The 21,425-nt window shown below is 34.0% G+C and overlaps 1 protein-coding gene across 2 annotated transcripts in view; it reads right to left on the reverse strand.

Annotated features, from left to right (window-relative positions):
* The window catches only part of Plxdc2 (plexin domain containing 2), a 421,355-nt gene that overhangs the window by 97,531 nt on the left and 302,399 nt on the right, over nucleotides 1-21,425 (reverse strand). For both annotated transcript variants that reach the window (XM_078023341.1, XM_005325782.5), the window contains one exon: nucleotides 8,935-9,034. In XM_078023341.1, coding sequence (XP_077879467.1) covers nucleotides 8,935-9,034 — 100 coding nt within the window. The remainder of the gene's footprint in view (nucleotides 1-8,934; nucleotides 9,035-21,425) is intronic.

The following is a 21,425-nucleotide window of genomic DNA, read 5'->3' on the forward strand; positions in this document are numbered from 1 at the left end:
ATGTTTGAGAAAGTCATATCACTTATCAGCAGGAGAGACACAGATTTACCATATGAAAACACCAACAATCCTCTCCAATTTATATCTATCTTGACTGAAATGAACACAGACTAATGAATATCCTGTGGCATAATAAGCCATGATGTAGTTTATTTGCCTTTCTAAAATGCTAACATTTACACAAAGAAGATCTGAGTAATTTCCTAAATTGCCTATACTTACATTTACATAAACATTATAAAAATATTGTCTGAATTATCTCATAAATAATTTGCTAATATTCCTTTATTTGTGTTACTAATGCTTAATGGTTGGCTCTATATGATTATATCTTATTTCTTTTTCAGTTCAAATTGAGTCCAACTCACAGCACCATTTATTGAGTACTCTTTAATATAAGTAGCATGTATTGCTTAGCTACAAGGTTCATTCTCAGCATGAAGCTCAGGAAAAAAGAGACTCTTGAGATTAAAAGGACACTCATAGCAGTTACAATCTCTCACACAAAAACACAATGCAATAACAGAATTAGCTAGTTGGAATTGTTAAATAAAATACATACAAATAAAAAATGCATTAGCCTCAACCTTTATTCTCAATTCCCTTGGTAGTTCTAATTCTATTAAATAATAATGTAATTAAGCATTAGATAAAACTACATAAACCTTAAGTTACCATGAAGTGCTAATCAAAACATCTTTGGTTTTACTCTCATTCCCTCATTGCTTACAAAGTTTCAGGACATTACTGAAACATTAGTGTCCAGATGTCATAAGTTTCTTGAGCATGCCTGAAGGAAATTAGAGACTTATTTATTTATTTATTTATTTATTTATTTATTTATTTATTTATATTTAGTATCTGGGATTGAACCCAGAAGCCTTAACCACTCAACCACATCCCCATCCATTTTTTATATTTTATTTAGAGACAGAGTCTCAATGAGTTGCTTGGGGCCTTGCTAAATTTCTGAGACTGGCTTTGAGCTTGTAATCCTCCTGCCTCAGCCTCCTGATTATAGGCATGTGCCACCACACCCACATTCCCAGCCCCAGAGACATGATCTTGTATGATCCTTACATTTCCTTCCACATATGTGTGAATAATGGCTTGAACCAGTTGCAATTTCTGACTTCCTTCAAAAATCACTTTGCCCAAAAAAGAAAGCCAAAACCAGGGCACATTGTCACAGTGGGACACTGTGGCACATGGACTGCAGACCTGTCACTAACATCATTGTTCTATTTTCCCAAGCTGCCTGGCTGAAGAGGTACCTCCTAGGTACCTCCTTGTTCCTGAAACTTATGAAATACTGTTAATACGTTTTCAGTGTCATTAAATCTCATGTCATTAAAACTCATGTTATTAAATATAATTTTCTTTCAAAAATAAAAAGATTGTCACTTCATTGAATGAAATTTGATAAAAATATAAGATTTCTTCATCTTAAAATAAAATTTTTCTCTCTCTCTCTCTCTCACACACACACACACAAATTCACATACATAACATTTAGTGCTAAGTCACCTAGATTTTTTGGCCCTCATGTGAAAAAGGAAAAAACAACCTATATTTTTAACAATCAAAACATCCTGTAGCAAAATTCAACTGGAAAAGTTAATGTGTAGGCATATTTATAAATGTGTATAATGAATATTAATTAAAAATAGAAATACTCTCTGTGTGGTAGGAAACTGTAAGTTAAAACAGAAATACTCCTTATGTAATAGGGGAAATGTAATAAATAATTAAGGTGAGGAAAAGCATAAATTCAAAAGCAAATATGAAAGAGGAAAGTTAGAAAATCTAACATACGAAGTTGTGATTTAAAATAAAAAGGCAGATGAGGCTGTGTAGAAAAATTTAACTTAGATTGCTTTTGAGTATTGCCTGGGATAATTTCCTGTATCTTTCAGAATAAAGCAACTGCAGAGTGGAGTTCTGTAAGGAACTTTTTATTCCCTGTTTTGAATAAAATAGAAGAACATTAAATTGGACTTTTCTTTTTATACTAATTAATCCTGTCCTTATAAATAACCAATAAATACACATTTATTAAATGAATGTTTCAAAGCCTTGAAATTTTAATAATGTATAAAAATCCTTTTTGTGAATTTAATATTTTATATTAGAAATAACATAATTCAAATTTAATAAATCAATTGAATGACATGACTTTAAATTGATGATTTTTTCCTCTCAGAATGTAGTATGAATGAAATATGAATAAATGAATGAATGAATGAATGCATGAATAAATGAATAAATAAATTTTATTAAAGGAAACTGCTTAAATACAAGTTCTGGAAAGAAATCTTTTTGATTTATAGAAACTTAGCAAAATTCTCAAATGTTTTAAAATTGATTAATCAGTGATTTCTAATGTCCCCCAAATTTTGAAACTTCTACTTCTCCATCATAATCAAGTCAGGGTGAAAATATAGAATATGTTAGAAATGTATGAATTAAAATAATAAGATATTGTTTTGCAAAATGTTATTCATCAGAGGCTATTTCTTTCCCCCAAATATCATGGTTTCCATTTATTTCTCCCTTTTTGGAGTTTTCATGATCTCGTAAATACTTGAGAAGCGTCTAACCTAATGAAATTGTGCCGTAAAGGGAAGCAATTTTATCTTCTGCAGAATGAATAATTTTGAAGGGCTTTCTATTTGAAGAAGAGCAAAGGTAAGATGAGACAACTTACTGAAGATTTATAGATTGATCTGGCCTCAAATGAATGAAAAGCCTGATAACTTTGAAAAAAGCAAATGAGGCTCAGTACATCTGAAAGGGCTTGAAATAGATTCTATAAAATATTATGAAAGAAAAAAAAACTTTCAAGTTTCTCCATGATTGTCTGTTTTCCATAGTTTTTATCACATGTTAAAAATTATATTTGCTAAATAATTATAATGGATGTGTCCTATCACCAAATGAAAACTAAGAATTATTTTCCACAGAGAAAATCAGGCATAATGGTAATAGTTTAAACATTTGCCACTTAATCATTTCTAATATTGTAAGGGTTTATAAAAAGCAAAGAATAAAGAAGGAATGTTATGGGTAGCTATCACACTTGAAATTCAACAAGTAATTATTTTATTTAAATATGTTTATGGTCTATTGATGGATGACACATGTGGCTATTTAATGTAAATGGAATTAATTAAACTCAATTTAATAAAAATAAAAATTCAAATTCTCAGGCTTGCTAGCCACAGTGCAAGTGCACAATATCCATCTAGATCCTACTGGAAGGGTGAGATTCAAAACACTATCAGAAGCACAGGAAAATCTTTGGATGAGCACATTGATCTATGCTATTATTTCTTTAAGAATTCAAGCTTAAAATATTTTGTATATTAATAACCAAAACTCTTTTTTTCTTATTTAGTAATGCTATTTTATTGACACCCTAAATAATTTTGGTCAACTTATTTGAAAAATCATCACATGGTCCGTAAGCTCTATAAAATACATCCACATGTGCCAAATTACATACAAACATTCCTGAAAGTTCAATGATCCTTTAAGAAATTGTCAAATATATTTGCTCTGCAAGTTAATTGTCAGTTCTATTTCTGAAGTTGTTCATGGAGAGTGTGAAATAATAACCTAGAAAGCAAAGGCATGGTATAGCAGGAACAATGTCAATAAATTTAAAGAAGCAGATGCTAATGAGAAAGTACTTGCTGTTAAGAAAATACCAAGTGTTGGTGAGCAGAATAAAGTGGAGTATTCTCAGGGATTCAGAAACAGTTACTGCTATGACTTGTAGTAGAGCCATTTCAAGTTAGGTCTCTTACTATCCCTCTTGGTTTCTATTGTTAGAATTCTGCAAGTGTGTGTTACAACCACTTTCTCACTACTAAAATAACACAGCCTTAAATTTTTCAAATGGAAGAACCACGTTGCATAGATTTTAAGGGTTTCTTGCTGGAAATGCTATGCTCATTAAACTCAGAGGGTAGAGAAATCATGGCGATATGATGTGGAAATTCACTCAGCACCTAGAGGTTAGAATTCAAAATACTAAATTGAAGGAGAGAGAAACAAACAAACCTAAGTGGTACTAGGAAGAATCATGCTTGCATCCAGGAAGAACTCTGCAGTATGTATAAAAGGATTTGAAAGGACATAAGCTGAGACTGAGAAGGAATTTCTTAAGGCTATTTAACAAACATTATGAAAAGTATAAATGATCTATGAATATATGAAAATATTAAAAGTTTCTGGCAATCAAAAGACAATTAGAGCAACAATGAAATATTAGGTTCTGCTTATCAAATTTTCAAAGTTTAAAAAATGATCATATCTGAAAAGGGGTATCTAATATAATGCTCATAGGAGAGGCTATTGGTACATTTACATAAAACAGTTTGTCAAATACATACAAAACACTATCAGCACTAAACATCTACAAATTCTTTTTTAAGAATCATATACATGTAAAAATTTAAAATCAAGAATGCTCAGCATTGTTAAATTATTATGAGAAATAATATACAGACCAACTAGTGAAGGAAAAGTTTACATATATTATGAAATAAAGAGATTTGTTGTAGCTATTAATATTTTATACAAATTGTCAGGCACAGTGGCTCACACCTGTAATCCCAGTGGCTCGGGAAGTTGAGTCAGGAGGATCACAAGTTCAAAGTCAGCCTCAGCAATAGCGATGCACTAAGCAACTGAGTGAGACCCTGTCTCGAAATAAAATACAAAATAGGGCTGGGGATATGGCTCAGTGGTCAACTGCCCCTGAGTTCAATCCTTGGTACCCTCCCCAAAATATATTTTAGACAAATATTTAACACTGTAGAAAAAAAGTGTTCTATATTTTAAGGGAAAAACAGGCTACAAAAATATGCATAGCACAATGCCACTTTTCTTTGTGTGCATGAATACTGTAAATGAAAAACAAGACACAGATACATGAAAATATTAATTTTTAACTCTTTTTTAGTAGATCTACAAGTAATTTAATTTTTATTCTTTATGTTTTTCATTATTTTTAAATTCCCCTGAATTCAAATGCATTATGCTTCTAATGGTATTAAGTATACATTTATGTTCATATTTCTGAAATGAATAACTGAAGGCATTACATGGAGACTCTTTTTCTATATGTTTCTGTAGAGAATGAAACAACTGATTTCTGGGATTTTTTTCTGTCCCTAAAGTATCACAAAAATATTTTATGAAAAACAGAAAGTGATGTAGAGGCACAAGACTATACTGCAGAAACATACAAAAGTTACAAGGACACACTAAACAAACAAACAAACAAACAAAAACAAAAAGCAAAAAACCCTACACAATGTCATAGTCAGACCAACTGAGAGTTCCCTCTTGACACTGAGTCCAAGTGATTTTGTGGAAATTCCCTGTGGGCCTACTCCAAAGGGCACCCAGGCTGGGTGATGACATCTGTTATTATTACTGTCACCTAAAGTGATGCTGATGATGGGGGAAAGAGCACTGCTCGCCAAGCTCAAGCACACTGATTACTTTGTGTCAGTTGCTGCAGACTCAATACATACTGTATTAGGTACCAAGATGCTCTTTGTACATATAAAGAGAGTTAGTTGTAGGAATTAAATAATACATTCAGGGTCTCAAGACCAATATTCACATTACAACACCCCTTATAGATTTTATCTTTCATTTTGTTTTTTAATTATAAATATTGATTTTACCATATGCTTTTTAATTTGGGGGGAAGAGGAAAGAGTGAATAATTTTCCTTATAACTTTGGAACTATTTATCGGTTTACTAAAATCTCATGAACTTATTGGATAGAAAACCAGCCACTTTAATTAATAATGCTCAAAAAGTTAAATGAAACAATTTATAATTTGGAAAGTTTTTTTTTTTTTGGTACTGAGGATTGAATTTAGGGTCAATTAACCACTGAGCCACATCCCCAGCCCTTTTTTGTATTTTATTTAGAGACAGGATCTCATTGAGTTGCTTAGCAGCTTGCTAAGTTGCTGAGGCTGGCTTTGAACTCATGATCCTCCTGCCTCAGCCTCCCAAGTGGGTATTTCCTGCATGCTCAATGGCACCCAGCTTGGAAGCCATTAAAAACTAAAGAAAAAATGAAGTTTTTGTTGTTGATTATGATAATGATGGGTTGGGAAAAAGTTTAGTTATAAATAAATAAAAAAATTTACAGCTTATTGACTGCTTGATCAAATCTTCACCAAATCTGATAAGAATGGTATAGTAATGATGATTCCATTGAGAAAACTTAGTCTCAATGCTGTGACCCACATTTTCGTGCTGTCTTGGCTTGGTTATGCCAAAATCCTGGGTTCTATACTCCATGTAACTAAAATAGTAAAAAGGACAGAAAGTTGATCTTATGAGAATCAGATCCTATGCAATGCTTCTTGGAATACAGAAGAAATTATATTGCCCATTACTTGCCATAATGGTCTATAGTTCCCTAAATCCACTCAGGGAAAGAAAAAGAAAAATTCATAACAAAAATAAAAATATTTAAATTCCCTGCAAGGGCCACTTGTAATAGCAACAGTTGTGAAATAATGTGAACAGAATTTTGAAAAGGACTTAAATATTTCCTTAAGTTCTAATTGTACAAATAAGTAACATACAGATCTCTAGTCATCTTATTTCTCAAGAAAAAAAATAACAACTTGTATTATACCAATCTGGGGTTATCCAAATTTCTGACGAAAATAATTTTTTTCTTTTTAGCTGAGAATTCAATGCAATATATTTCTCCTCTTACACAGAAGCTCATATAACAGACACTGTTGCACTTTTTGAAGTGGGAACAGATTTTTAGGGAGATTTAAATTTTCTGTTCCTGAAGTGAATTTTAAGTAGAACACATCAATTCTAATTTTCTTGCTTCAATATGGTCTCATCTAATGACAGAGAGGGGAACATCAGAGACTCAAAACTTCCCTTCCTTCTTGGCTAATTTTCTCAGGATTGAATAGTAAGGTTCATAGGAAATGTGAATTCCATCCTAAGTAAACAAAAATATCTGAGAGAAGATTTCCTCTGAACTCAAGTCCCAGTAATCTTTTAAGTTGAATGCTGAGTCCTGAATGTTAGACATAATCTAGCATCAAAATTCATATGAATTTTGCTGATTTATTTGATAAAATTTACATTTGGAAAGATATTTTCCACCTAAAATTTAACAGTTATCCTTTTACAGAAAAACAAAGCATCCAAAATTTTCATTTTGAAACCTTGACTTCTAAGTACAATTTTATCCTAGAAAACATATATAAAATTTCCATATTAAAATATATTTGTTAAAAAATTCTCTTGTACTTTGCTGTTTTTTTTTCCCTCCCTCTCTCAACAACAATACATCAGGATAGCAATGTGGAATAAAATACTTTCTGAGCAAGCTACAAATAAAATTCTTCCCGGCATAGAAAGAACCAACAAATAAACTAAAACTAGTGTTTCCTTTCTCTTGTGCAATAATTGACTCAAGTCATGCTTGATTTAACACCTCTGAATAGAAGAATGTGAGAACACTCCTCCCCAAACAGAAGCCAACCTTGGCTCTCCCAGGGCTCAGCCTATTATTTAAGAGCTCTGTCAGAATGCCTTTATGTTGCCTGCACATACTAACATATCCTTGCTTTGTACTCCACGCAATTTAGTTTCTGGAAAATCTTCCTCAATTTAACAATTCCCTTGGATATTACCTCCCACAAATTCTAAGCTAACAAGGGGAAAACCCACAGAAGATACATGTTCATATCTGAATGCCATTCTTAACTTAGATAGCCCTTATAACATTTCCAGCCAATCCATCGCTCTTAAAAGTCTAGTTTCCACCCCATTTACTTTCTGTGTTTGAGAGATGACATAATTAAGCAGAATCAGCTCAAGTCAAGACCGAACAGCATACACATGTGATAAATTGAGTCCACGGCTATAATGAAATAAAAGAAGAAAAGAACTTTTGAACAAAAAGGAAAGAAATGATCTAATCTTGAGATATATTTTATTGCCCTTTGCTTTTAAATAAGCACATTTAGGACTCAAATAAACAAAAATCCCAGTACTAACACCCTGAGCATTCTTCAGGACTGTCTGGAAGTAAGGGAGGTTGAAAAAACTGAGATGGTTTCAAAAGATAGCTATTCACATAGTCAGAACAGCTTCGAAATGCAGTTCACATTTTGACATTTTCCTTCCTTCCTTCTTTCCTACCCCCATCCCTCCCTCTCTTTTGGTGTTGAGGATGAACTCAGAGTGTCTTACATGAACAGAATATTCTCTACCACAGATCTGGACACCAAGCAACATTTTAATTTTCTAACATCATGAACAGTTGCCCAAAATAGCACATATATTTTAATTCTACAACGTATAAACTAGACTAGATAGGTAAGAATGATTTAAGAGGGGAGGATACATGTCACATGTCTTCTCTGGTAGGTCTAACTTCACTCAAACTTTCATTTACTTAAATTTATACTTTTTATTTCATTTTCCTTTAGTCTCTCAAACAGTCTTAAACTAGTTAAATACAGAATAGCACAAAGTTGATTTTCTTCTCATCAACTCATTTTAAATAAATAAACATGGAGAATCATAGACCTATCAATCAAATAATCTGTCACTGTTATAGTTCTTATTAGTTAATAAAAGAATTATCTTTGCTCATCCCAGCCAACTATCTCAAAGAATCCCAAAGTGCACATTCTTGCCTGAGCTATTCAATTCCTACTCACTTGTATTTATTAGTTCAAGGGTAATGGAGATAGCCAACCCCAATAGGAGTTATAAACCACACAGTACAATTAACAAGCAGCAATTATCTAAGTGATTTTTCTTTTTTGGTCCAGTTACATCTGCCTGAGATCAATTTTCTTAAAATTTACCCTCACAGAAGGCTCACACTTTGCAATTACCCTTCTTCTACATACTGGGGATTTGTTGGATCCTGTGGACAACGACAAAAGCATCAGACAGCCCCACTTTCACGGGATGATTGGTTGAACTTATCTGTGTGACCAAGACAGGAATCTGGAAAAGAAAAAGCAGATTACTTGTGTTAGACCTGAATTTCCTTTAGGCATTCAGAGTGGGATCATCTTGCTTCACAAACAAAATCTGGTGAGAGAGATGAGGGAGTAGAGGAGGAGCAGGAAATACAAAAGTCAGATATATAATGCCTCAAGGTAACATCAATTTAGAGCCATTTGATGAGTTAGAGATAAGAGAGCAACTAGACCTAGAGGTGGTTTCTTGGGATGAAAAACCATAGATTTTCAACCAATTTAACTGATTCTTCATGCAACAAACAAAGGCTATAATGTCAAGAATAAAGATTCTTCTCTTACTAATTGTTTTCCTAATTGATTTTATTTCATGTTTATTTTCATGAAGATCTTGCTTACATATGGAGTTCTAGACATAAAACCTAGAACAAATGATGTAAGTACACATGCTCCTCCCCATTGCCATCTGGCATTCCCATTAGAGGCCCAAAGCAAGGAGTCCATCTTATCTTGAACTGAAAACTCCAAACTGTGTTGCAAAATAAACCTATTTTTTTATAAGTTAACTATCTCCGATATTTTGTTATAGTAACAGAAAACTGATGAACAGAGATATTAGATTATTACAGATTCAGGAGTGCTGATAGAAATCTAACTCATATTTATAAGTCAGACTCTCATTTAAGGAAGAAAAGACAAAAGGATAGAAAGGCATACATAAAAAAAATCCCAAGTTATATCTTATTCATCCTAATAAAACAAAGTCATTCAATGGTTAGGATACTGTTCCTGAATGCCTGCTCAGAAACAAGTATGAAAGCTTTGTTACTGGTATTTATCACTGGCTTTCATTCTCCAACACTACAACTGTAGTTTTCCTTTGCAAGTTACAGAATACTTTACCAGATTACTCTGCAATAATTTATTGTATTTCCTTTTATCCAATATTCATAACAGAACTTGGGCTTATATTAGCATCATTTGAAAAACACTATTATGCTGTTATGAATACTATGTGTTTACCCCAGACCTTATTTTTCAGATCCTATTTCTTTGCTCCTGTAACCTTCCCAGCACTGTGTCCTCCCTTCAGATTAGGCATTCCACCTTTTTACCTCTCTTCATCTTTCATTCTGATTTTGTTTTCTCCCTCTCTTTCCTTCCTTTCACCCCCTTCCTTTGTATTTAGTCTCCACGTCCAACCCTCTTCTCCAGTGCTTTTATTCTGTGGTGGATTGATTACACTGATGGCCTCAATCCAGACTCTTTTGTAACTTTGCAATGTTCTCTCACTCTGACTCGATGCTCGGTCATATGGCAAAAGAACACAACTACAAACATGAAGCAAAAAAGAAGCTTAAAAAGTGCTTGCAAATTTCTATTTCCTCTCTTGGAAACATGCCACTGCTAGGGAAGGTACCCTGCTGCTCTGCTGAATGCATGGGAGAGACACATGAAGGAAACCTTTTTTTCCCAACAGGGGGCACCTTTGACCAGCCAGCTCCCAGAATATCCACCAGTTAATGGATGGCACTCAAGGGTCCAGTAAAGATCAGTGTAACTACAAATGTAATCCATAGGTATCTTATGGGAAATAAGAAATGGAATTGGTGTAAGCCACTACATGAGGGGATCAGTTGTTACATAGCAATTCTGACCAATACATTCTTTGGTAAAGATCAAGTAGCCAATACAAATTCCTGTGGGTGTTTCTGCATAAGTTGATGTGGCATTCCTCCTCCTAGTTTTCTTGGAATCAGATAAATCTCTCTCTAATTCTACATGCAGTGAAACTGGAAAGATAGAAAATGTTCCAGTGGAAAAGTTTCATTTTCTGTACCCACTCCCATATTTTTCTATATTTCTTTTATCATCTAGTTTATTCTTTGGTCTGTAAATTACAAAAGCTAAGAATAATATGTATAAGAAAACTAGATGAAGATTTATTTAACCAAGGAAAATCCATTCAAAACCAAACTTGGTAGCCTTAAGGTGTACTTAGGGTTCTATCACTGAACATTATCTGATGAATTGACCAACCTTCTAGGAAGATCATTGTAGACAACCTTAAGGACTCTTTTAATCCTCAAACTGTTATTTCCTTCTATTGAATGATTTTGATGTTTTGAAGTTTCAATAAGTAAATTGTTAACTATGATCCAAACAAAAACTATAAGGGGAAGATATTCTAGCCATCTATAAAAAGGGTAGAAATAGACAGAAACCATCATTTATAGTTAAGGGATATATTTTAGCTTGTTATCAGTTTTGAAAATTTACATGTTTATGAGCCAATGACTTCTGAATACCAATTCTGACATACTACTCTCCTCTAATATTTAAATATGTCAATTCTGAGTCTTAATATGAGAGTACAGATTTAAAAAAGTAAGAATAATGTTGACTACATACAAATTATTCCCCCCACCCCAAAAGACATGTATACTGTTCATACTGTTTGATGAAATAGGAAAAATTCATTCATTCATCAGATATTAATTCAAAAGATATCCTTATTTTGGGCACTGCAGTTACAGCAGAGAATAAAACAATGATTTTGCTTTCAGAGAGCTTCAGGGTAAAGTAGATATTAAAACAAGTAATTATAAAAAATAGAGTATGTGATAAGGTTCTTAGTACCATGAAGACAACTGGCTGGAGAGTTAAGGATGGGTGTCTTTTTTGGAAAGGATAGTCACTAAGGATCCCTCTGATAAGGTGACTTTCCAGAATTAACTCAATAGAAGTAAAAGTCTGCCATGTGGTTACTCAGGGAACCATTCTGGGTAGAGGTACCAGCACACGTGAAGAACTTGTCTCAATTGCTTTTGGTGTGCTTTGGGAATTGAAATGTCATCTCCATAGCTGGGGCAAAAGTAATAACCAAGAATGTTAAAAAAAGTAGGAGATAGTGGGGCAGATCATAAGGGATGTGTATTCCTTGAAAGCCATGGCAGTACATAGGATTTTATTCCAAAAAATACAGGAAGATTTGGAGAGGTTTAAGTAGAGGAAAGGAATTGCTTTAGGTTGAAAAAAAATACTAGATTTTTGTGATCAAGACTGTAGGAGGAAAAGGGAGTCAGAAAAACTAGTTAGGAGTGTATCATAGTTGTCCGGGTAGGAGATGGGTGGCTTGGACTACACCATTGTAATAAAAGAGGCAAAAGAGACAGAAAGCTGAATTTTTGATGAATTGTGTAGGTACTGCATGAATTTAATAAGGCCAGTGAAGTAAAAAGGAGGGTAAAGGGTATTATCAAGAAAAGTGTATGTTTCATCAGGAATGCTGTGTTGTCCAGCTTCAGGGGACTCATTCACCTCAGTCCAACAGAAGGCAATCTTTTGGGTGTGTGGAGAGCAACTCAAGCAGCTCTAGAGACAGAACCAAAGTGTACAGAGATGGAGAGGACCAGGAGAAAGATGCAGAAGCATCATCACTCTATGGCAATATGAGTGACTTCAAATGCATTTCTTTAAAATTTTAGAGAGTTCACTAGTAAGAGACTGGGGTTTCTAAAACTCTGAAATTTTGTCCTGATTAAATATTAAAATGAATATACACAAGGAGCTCTCAATTCCTTCCATTTGCCTAGAAACTGCCCAAGCCTTTTATGAAATGATTACATCTCAGGTTTTGAAAAGGAGGAAAAAAAACCCAAACTCTTTTTGCCCATTGAGTTAAATACTTAATTTAGTCAAAGGTCAGTGATAGGCAACACCAAGATTCTACAGAGGTTTCCTACAGAAGCTCCCTGGCCTCTCCCTGCCTGATATTCTCATATCTTTCTTACTCTACCTTCTCAGGCTATTTTCTTTTTACTTTCAAATATCTATGAATGATCAGTAATCTGGATGAGTTCCCAGGGAGCAAGGCAGAAGAGTTTGTAGGTTTGCATGTCAGTATAAATTATTAGAGACTAGTAAGATGAATTAGGAGAACTATTAAAAGCCACATTTAAAATATACCATTTTGTACACTCATGCATACATTGCTGGTGGGACTGCAAATTGGTGCAAGCACTCTGGAAATCAGTATGGAGATTCCTCAGAAAACTTAAGACCATTTGACCCAGTTATTTCACTTCTTGGTGTATACCCAAAGGACTTAAAATCAGCATATTAAAGTGGCACAGCCACATCCATGTTTACAGTAGCTCAATTCACAATAGCTAAGCTATGCAACCAACCTAGGTGCCCTACAACAGATGAATGGATAAAGAAAATGTGGTATATATACACATTGAAATATTACTCAGACATAAAAAGAATGACTTTATGACTTTTGCTGGTAAACGGATGAATCTGAAGACTATTATATTAAACAAAATAAGCCAATCCCCCCAAACCAAAGGTGGAATGTTCTCGCTGATATTTGGATGCTAATGTACAACAAGGTGGGGAGGGGAAGAATAGAAGTTTAGTAGATTAGACAAGGAGGAATGGAAGGAAGGGATAGGGGAAAGAAATAGGAAAGACAGTGGAATAAATCTGACATAACTTTCCTACATAAAGATATGAATACACTGCAGTGAATCTCTACATCATGTATAACCACAGACTGGGAGCCAAATTAAAATAACATGTGCTCCATGTCTGTATAAATATTTTAATTATATTCTACTGTCACGTACAACTAAAAAGAACACAAAAATTTTAAAAATATAAAAAATGAGCCATTTCATGACTAATATCAATGAAGCAATTGTGTATGAGATGTGTATTTGTGTGTGTGCATGTATGTGTGTACACACAAATAAACTGTTAAGAATTATAGCCAGTATTGGGCAAAATGAGTACAAGAATGGGGTGTGTCATGTTGTCATGATCATCCATTCCACAGAGGACTCTGTATTGACAAGGATATGAAGTATTAAAGTCAGTGCATCCCTGCTAAAAAAGATGCGAAAATACTAAAAAATCTAAAATGTTTGATTAAGGGGAGCTCAATTTTTAATCCTTTCTACATACACATTTATATTCACCCTCAAAATGTCTGCTGAGTCAGCTAAACTGCAGATACCAGGAAGCCAATAGGAAATAATAACTGCACTACAGAAGTGTTTTCTTTCTTTGAAACATATCTTCATTATCTTTGAATGCTTATGATAGTTGCCCTTTCATGATTATAACAAAGCTAAATTTTCACTGGGCCTCTGTATGATCAGTATTACAAATTTTGGAGATCTGGTTTTGTAATGACACTCATTCTACAACACAGACAGTGTTATTGCTAGTCAAAATATGCTTCTGTGTTGACTTACAGAAGCATTCATAAATTCCTTTCTCAAAACATTTTACTTTTTGTTCTAAAATAAGTTACAGATAAGGTTATTATTTGGCATAAATTTTCTACAAATGATATATTGGAACAAAATAAACAGAGAAGCCAGAAGGGGTTAGACATAATTAAAGCAGGAAAAGATAATTAAAAGAGTAAGCAACAGTAGGGCAGACTACCCTGGCCTTTGGAAGAAGAAGCTTCAACAACAAGAGCTGATCTCTCCTGCATACTGCAGTATCATTCCCTAGGACACAGGGGCCAACATAACCCCTAGAACATGAGCTTTTACGTCTGCCTCTCAAACAGGGAGATAACAGCATGAGCTTAAATAAGAGGTAATGGAATTTTATTTTCTTCTGTCCTCTGCTCTGCCCAGCAAACCTCGCCAAAACATTCATTTGTTTCCATTATGGGCCCTGTTATCTATCTAATGGGCAGCACAGTATCTCAGCAAGAGCTTGATTGTATAGTATCTGTTCCAAAGGGTGAATCATATGCCTAGCGGAATTTAACTGGAAAAGAATTATTCTAAACCAATTTTTGGTCACTTGCTAATCAGCAATATGGCATTTAGTTGCTTAACATTAACAACAACAACAACGAAACCCAGGGAAAAATCAAAGCTTTCTAATTTATCCACTCTTACCTGCATTTAATCCTTAACTTCCTAACTCATCTTCCTTAAATGTCTGGCTTCTGCGTTATTCAGTAGAGAATCTGATATTAAAAGTCAAGCTATCTTCAGTTATTAACAAAACAGCACATAAAGGCAAAAATATTAATGCAGAGTTGCCAAAAAACTACTTTGTATATTTTTATTTTTCTGTAGTGCTGTGGATTGAAACCAGTGCCTCACACAAGCACATGAAATTGATAAGTCAAGTACCAGCACATGAAACTAATAAGTCAAATGTGCCCCTGTAAGCAAAGGACTTTAAACATCATCACACAAACTAGTGTGGCCTTAGAATAAGAAAGAAGAAAATGGAGGAGGAGAAATTAAATAAGCACATTCTAAGTATATTTTTTTCAGCCACATTTTGTCATATAGAAATTCAAGCTAAGTGCTTCAAGGGCTTCAGATGACTGAAGAAAATATAGATGTTTATATTTTTATTTAGCATCTTGTAATACTTAAATGTTAGTGACATATTTATTTTACAAATGTGTACATAGACACACACACACAAACAATATAAAAACATGCACAATCAGGATGAGCTCTAATACAAAGATTATTCACTACTGAATGGAAAAACTAGAGTTTGAGCTTCATGCAGGAAAGGATAGGGAAGCAGTGTCTACCAACCCAAGCAACTGGCTCAAAACAGAAAACCCTATGGTGGGGACTTCTCCTGGGACAACAGATAGATAAGGGAGCTTGCCTATACATGGCCTGGGAATAAACACTGAAGGGAAAGAAAGAAGGTTGAGAAAACTCTATACCCTGGGATGGGGTAAATACTTGGAGTGCTGATCAGGCCTTTAACCCCAGGGACAAAGGGGCTCTCTGGTTATGGAACATAAGGGCAGGAAGACTGGATATAGCCATATGATCAGCAGAACACTCACTCCATGAAATAAACCTCTCAATACAGAGTTATGAAAAATTGTGCTGTAAACGGGTAATAATGAGTGTAAGGCATTCCACTATTGCCATGCATGTAAAAAATAAATAAATAAAATAGATTACTGGGGGTGGGGAGAGAGAGAGAGAGAGAGAGAGAGAGAGAGAGAGAGAGAGAGAGAGAGAGAGGGGGGGGGGGAGGGAGGGAGGGAGGGGGAGAGAGAGAGAAAGAGAGGTGAGGCTTGAAAAAACATAGGAAAGAAAAAGCATCCAGAAATATATCACATAAATTGCCCAAGGGACCACATAGCCAGTTAATGGCAGAATCACCACTACAATAGATTTTCTATTCCTAAAATTATTTTCTCTAGGACATTGATTTTTCTACCTTGCTACTTTATTTATTTACTTATTTTTTATTCAGAATATTTATTATTAAAGGAACATAATGAACAACCATTCAATTTGTTATTTTTTCACTATAGAAAGTAAACTGAAAAATTAACATGTCAGAAGCTTTTATATGTGTCATACCTAAAAATAAAATATAACTAAACATGCAAATGATCAGATCCTAAGTAAAGCTATGTAGGTAAAATTTTAATATTTCACATATTTAAAATACAGAGAAGTTCTATAACATAAAAACATCTGTGTCTGCCATTTCCTTAGAATTATTTAAGAGTTTTTGTTAGAGTTTGGATCTCAATGTCCTTCAGAGGCTCATGTGTTAAAATGATTTTTATCCAATGTAGCAATATTCAGAGATAGGATTTTTAGGAAGTGATTTAGATCATGATGGCTCTGACCTCATCAGTGGATTAATCCATTTGATAAATTAATAATGTGAATAGATGATTGGGTAGTAAAAATAGTAAGAGGTGGAACCTAGCTGGAGGAAGTAGGTCAATGGAGATATGCCCTGGAAGGGTGTATTTTGCTCCTGGTCCCTTCCTTCTCCACCCCTATGTCTCTTTCTTGGCCCCTCTCTCCTTTCTCTTTCTTTTTCTCATGTTCTTCTGCCATGATCCATGATGATATACCTCACCACTGGCCCATAGCAATACAGCCAGCCAATCATGGACTGAAACCTCTAAAACCATGAGCTAAAATAGATCTTTCCTCTTTTCAAGTTCTTTATGTCAGGTACTTCATCATAGGGATGGAAAGATGATTAACATATTTTTTAAATCAGCTTTTGTAATATGTTTGTAATACATATGTGTGTAAGGGTATACATATATATAAAACTTTTTCTATTCACACATTTGTAAAGTTTCTTTGGTACTGGGGATTGAAACAGGTAGGTGCTTTACCACTGAGCTACATCCCTAGCCCTTTTTATTTTGAGAGAAGTTCATGGTAAGTCATTTTTTGCCTTGCTAAATTGGTGTGTCCTTGAACTTTTGTTACTCATGCCTGAACCTCCCTAGCATTGTAGGTACTCCACTGCACCAGACTGCTTCTTTCAATTTTTTTAAAATTAAAAATTAATAAGATAAATGCTTTGGAAGGCAAATCATTTTTACCTTACTCCCAAGTTGCAAACTCAATATGATAACGACCACCCCAAAAATGGCTGTGGATAACCCAATGAGAGAACCAGTATATACATAGGTATACACACACACACACACATACACACACACACACACACACACACACACACATAACATATTATATTTACACATGTCAAACATTTTCACTTATACAGCCATAGTTATAGAAGATGAATTACTTTACACCTAAATGATGGTGGTCTCACTTCACTGTTCTTTTTTGGCCTCTCTTATTCTCTTGAATTATCTTTTTCTCACAAATTCTGCAAGTTCAGCAAGTATTCATCTTTTAATCCTTTCAAGCTGATAACCACGAATGAGGGTCATGACAGTTTAAATAAGAGAAATAGTCTTCAAAGAAATTTTTAAAATGCGTTAAGGACCCCATTGAAACCTGCAACAAATTGGTAATGGTGATTTATTAACAATATACTCTCCCACAGAAGCAGTAAATGTTACACTAAGGAACATTAGTTTTAAGTACTTAAATGGTAGAATAGATTAAAAAGTGATTTTACTTAATAAATAGTAAAGTTCCTCTCTATTGACCTCCTGTAGAATTTGCAGTGGAAGAAGAGAGTAAAGTATTCCACAAAGAAAATGGCCAGAATAAGGTGACTCCCGCACTGGGCATTTGTTTTATATGGTTTTCTTCTGTCACCTTACATGGATCACATGACTTTATTTTTAATTAGATTATTCTAAATTAATGACAATTCTTGTCCTTCACATAAGCCAGTGTAAGAAAAATAACCAAATTCACACTACACACAAAAAGAATTACATCCTTTCCTAGTCTGCATCTGGAGTAACAGAAAATTGAAGATGTATCAGGTGAAGACAGATGAAGCAGGTCAGAGGAAGTGTGGCTAGGAAACTTTGATGGTGTGTTGTGATAGGCAGCACCAAGGACTGGAAAGAATTTGACTTCAAATCTCTAATGATTTTGGAATTTAAAAAAAATTCCTTATATCATCAATAGATCAGCAATTTCAGTTCAAATCCATTGTAATCATCACTGTTCAACAGCAGTTAAAATAATATAAAGATTCTGGGTTCTAGGGTCATACTTAGTTATTAACAGATTAGGAAATGTGAATTTGAGTTTCCAAATTCTACTTTCTTAGAAAAGGAGCTATTTCTTTTAACACATGTACAGCTTCTTCTTTTCTTTCTCTCTTGGTACTAGGGATTGAAACAGGTGAGTGTTTTCCCCAGTGAGCTACATCCCCAGACCTTTTTATTTTTTATTTTAAGAGAGGGTCTTGCTAAGTTGTTTTGGGCCTCGCTAATTGCTGAGTCTGTCCTTGAACTTGTGTTACTCATGCCTGAACCTCCCTAGTCACTGGGATTATAGGTGTGCTCCACTGCACCAGGCTGCCTCTTTCCATTTTTTTTAAATTAAAAATTAATAAGTTAAATGCTTTAGAAAGCAAATCACCTTTACCTTACTCCCAAGTTGCTAATTCAGTATGATAGTGACCACCCAAGAAAGATGGCTGTGGATAACCAAATGAGAGAACCAGTTCATTCACAGTGAAAAAGAGTTTCAGGGAAGCATGCAAGTATAGTGGTCAGACTTATAGGCTCTGGAGTTTTATTTTCTCAGTTGAATCTTTGTTCACTAATTATAGGGAAGTTATTTAATATTTTTGGGTATTTAAGTTTCCTTCTCTGTAAATGACAAGGAGCTACCTCTTTATTTTCATGAGATTGTGAGATCAAGTTTAAGCAGAGTTCAGTGCCTGGGATATAGGAAGAGCTACAAAAATGCTAGTTTTTAAGTTTTTAAAACAAGCTCAGAGGTTGATATTAAAACTGAATTGGCAGATGAAGTTGCATAATACAACTTCTACAACTTAGATCAAGCAAGAAAGATGGACAAAATATTAAGAGCATCTGTTGAAAACATAAGGTGGTTAACAAAGAGTAAGGATTCAAAATATCAAGAGCTCTGAGAAGGGAAACTAACTACAGAAGAAAAACGAACATCACTCATCAAAGACATTTTTTCCAATCATAAGGAAGACTTAGAGACCAAGAAGGTAACTAGAACTTCAGCTTGCCTTCAGGATCTGAGGAAAGATTAGGCATCCAAGGCCATTCAGGTGAAAGCTCCATCAATACTCAGGCCTTTGGTAGAGATACCTAAAGGACTACACGCTAAGAGTGAGGGCTAATCAGAAGTGTACTATCTTCAAAAGGACAGATGCTCAATATGGCATGAGCTTAGCCCTTCACTGATAAAATTTATCTGTCCTATCCTTACTGGAAACAAACAAGCAAAACAGTAAATCCTTTCTAGAGAAAAAAACAGTATCTGCAACTTCAAGAGCATTTCTCTAGTATCTTGTAAATGATGTCCAATATTTGGTCAAAAATACTTAGCATACAAGGAGACCAATGAATGAAAGTGCAGAGGGGGAAAAATAAGAAAATAGATAATAGAAACAGATTCACAGAAAATCCAGATTTTAATAAGTCATGGACTTTAAGAGAACTGTTATCAAAATATTCAAGGAAATAGAGGACTACATTTTTTATTTCATTAGATGATTAAATCCACAATTTAATTGGTAAAAGACACACACGGATACAATAAAATTGAAAGAAAAGGTACACTACAGGGAACAGTTGGTAAATTTGAAAGAAATTAAAATGTAAGGGGTCTTTCTTTCTGGTGAAGATTTTTGGCTTCATCATAAGTAATTATATCTTTAAAAATTAACTAAAATAAATGGTTGTTTTACAATAGAGGGTCTATAACTTAAAATAGAATTTCAAATATTTGGATGAATAAAATAGAGCTATAATCTGGAAGAAATGACTTAATTATTTAAAGGAATGCATGTTGACATACACCTCTCACCATATGGTCACAGAAGACAGTTGGACTTTGGTAAAGGAACACAGTGGTGGCACCTCCATTCACAAATCCATTCACAAATCAGATGTTATCAGGAATAAAAATGTCTTTTCTAATTCCTTGATCACTCTTTAGCCTGCACTGTGAGAAACAATCATGTTGGGAGCATGGCCCAATTGGAGGTCAAATGGTTACTGTGGGGCTGGCAAGCTAAGAGTTACTAAACAAAAAATAATTAAATGCGGGATTAAAAATCTGAGAGCAGTGAAAGTAAAATTTGCTTTAATAAATTTATTTCATGAATTACAAATTTTAATGTACAGTTTAACTAAGTCCTGTATTTTTGTGTTTTTTTGTAATAATTTTTCTTCTCACACAAAATATAATACCATCAAACAAAGCTGACACTAGCTTGCAAGGAGTAATTTATTATAAAAGGAATTACACTTACTTTGCTCTCTCTAATTTCAGTTCTGTAATTTTAGCCTGGACAGGAACACAAAATATTACTTTTTATATTATGTTTCTTCAATTTGGTTAGCTTGACAAATTAAGTAGGAATACCTCTCCTGAGTATACTTGTATTTGTGGAATATGATGAGGTATAAAAAAAAGACTATTAAACAGAAAACATTGAGAAATATCTATTGGAATATAAAAACAAGGCACTGATTTGTGAAATGATACACATAATCTCCTTGGGAGAGAACAAAGGTTGAAATGCCTTGGGATCACTGAATTAAGGCTTTTCCTCCTGGGTTTGTCCTTAACTTGTTCTGTGACCTCAAACATGTCATTTAATGGCTCTGCCTCAGCTTGCTTAGCTATAAAATAATCATGTGTAACCTAATTCCATATTAAGCCACAAACATTTGTTGAACACCCTGTATGTGCTGGTGCTTTTATAACACATTAAGAATACTAAGAATATAAGGATTGTGGATCAAATGGACACTGTAATCTATGGGTAAGCATTTTGTAAAGGATAATAAATGACACAAAGTATTATGTAATGCAAACACATGATTATAAATATTTTTCTAAAAGTTTTAAGAACATCTGGATCTCTCACCACAAATGCAAAGAAACTCTTAACCTTGACAAAGATTACAAATAAAATTTCAGATAAATAAAATGTAT

Source organism: Ictidomys tridecemlineatus, chromosome 10 (genome assembly GCF_052094955.1).
Source record: "Ictidomys tridecemlineatus isolate mIctTri1 chromosome 10, mIctTri1.hap1, whole genome shotgun sequence".
Taxonomy (NCBI): domain Eukaryota; kingdom Metazoa; phylum Chordata; class Mammalia; order Rodentia; family Sciuridae; genus Ictidomys; species Ictidomys tridecemlineatus.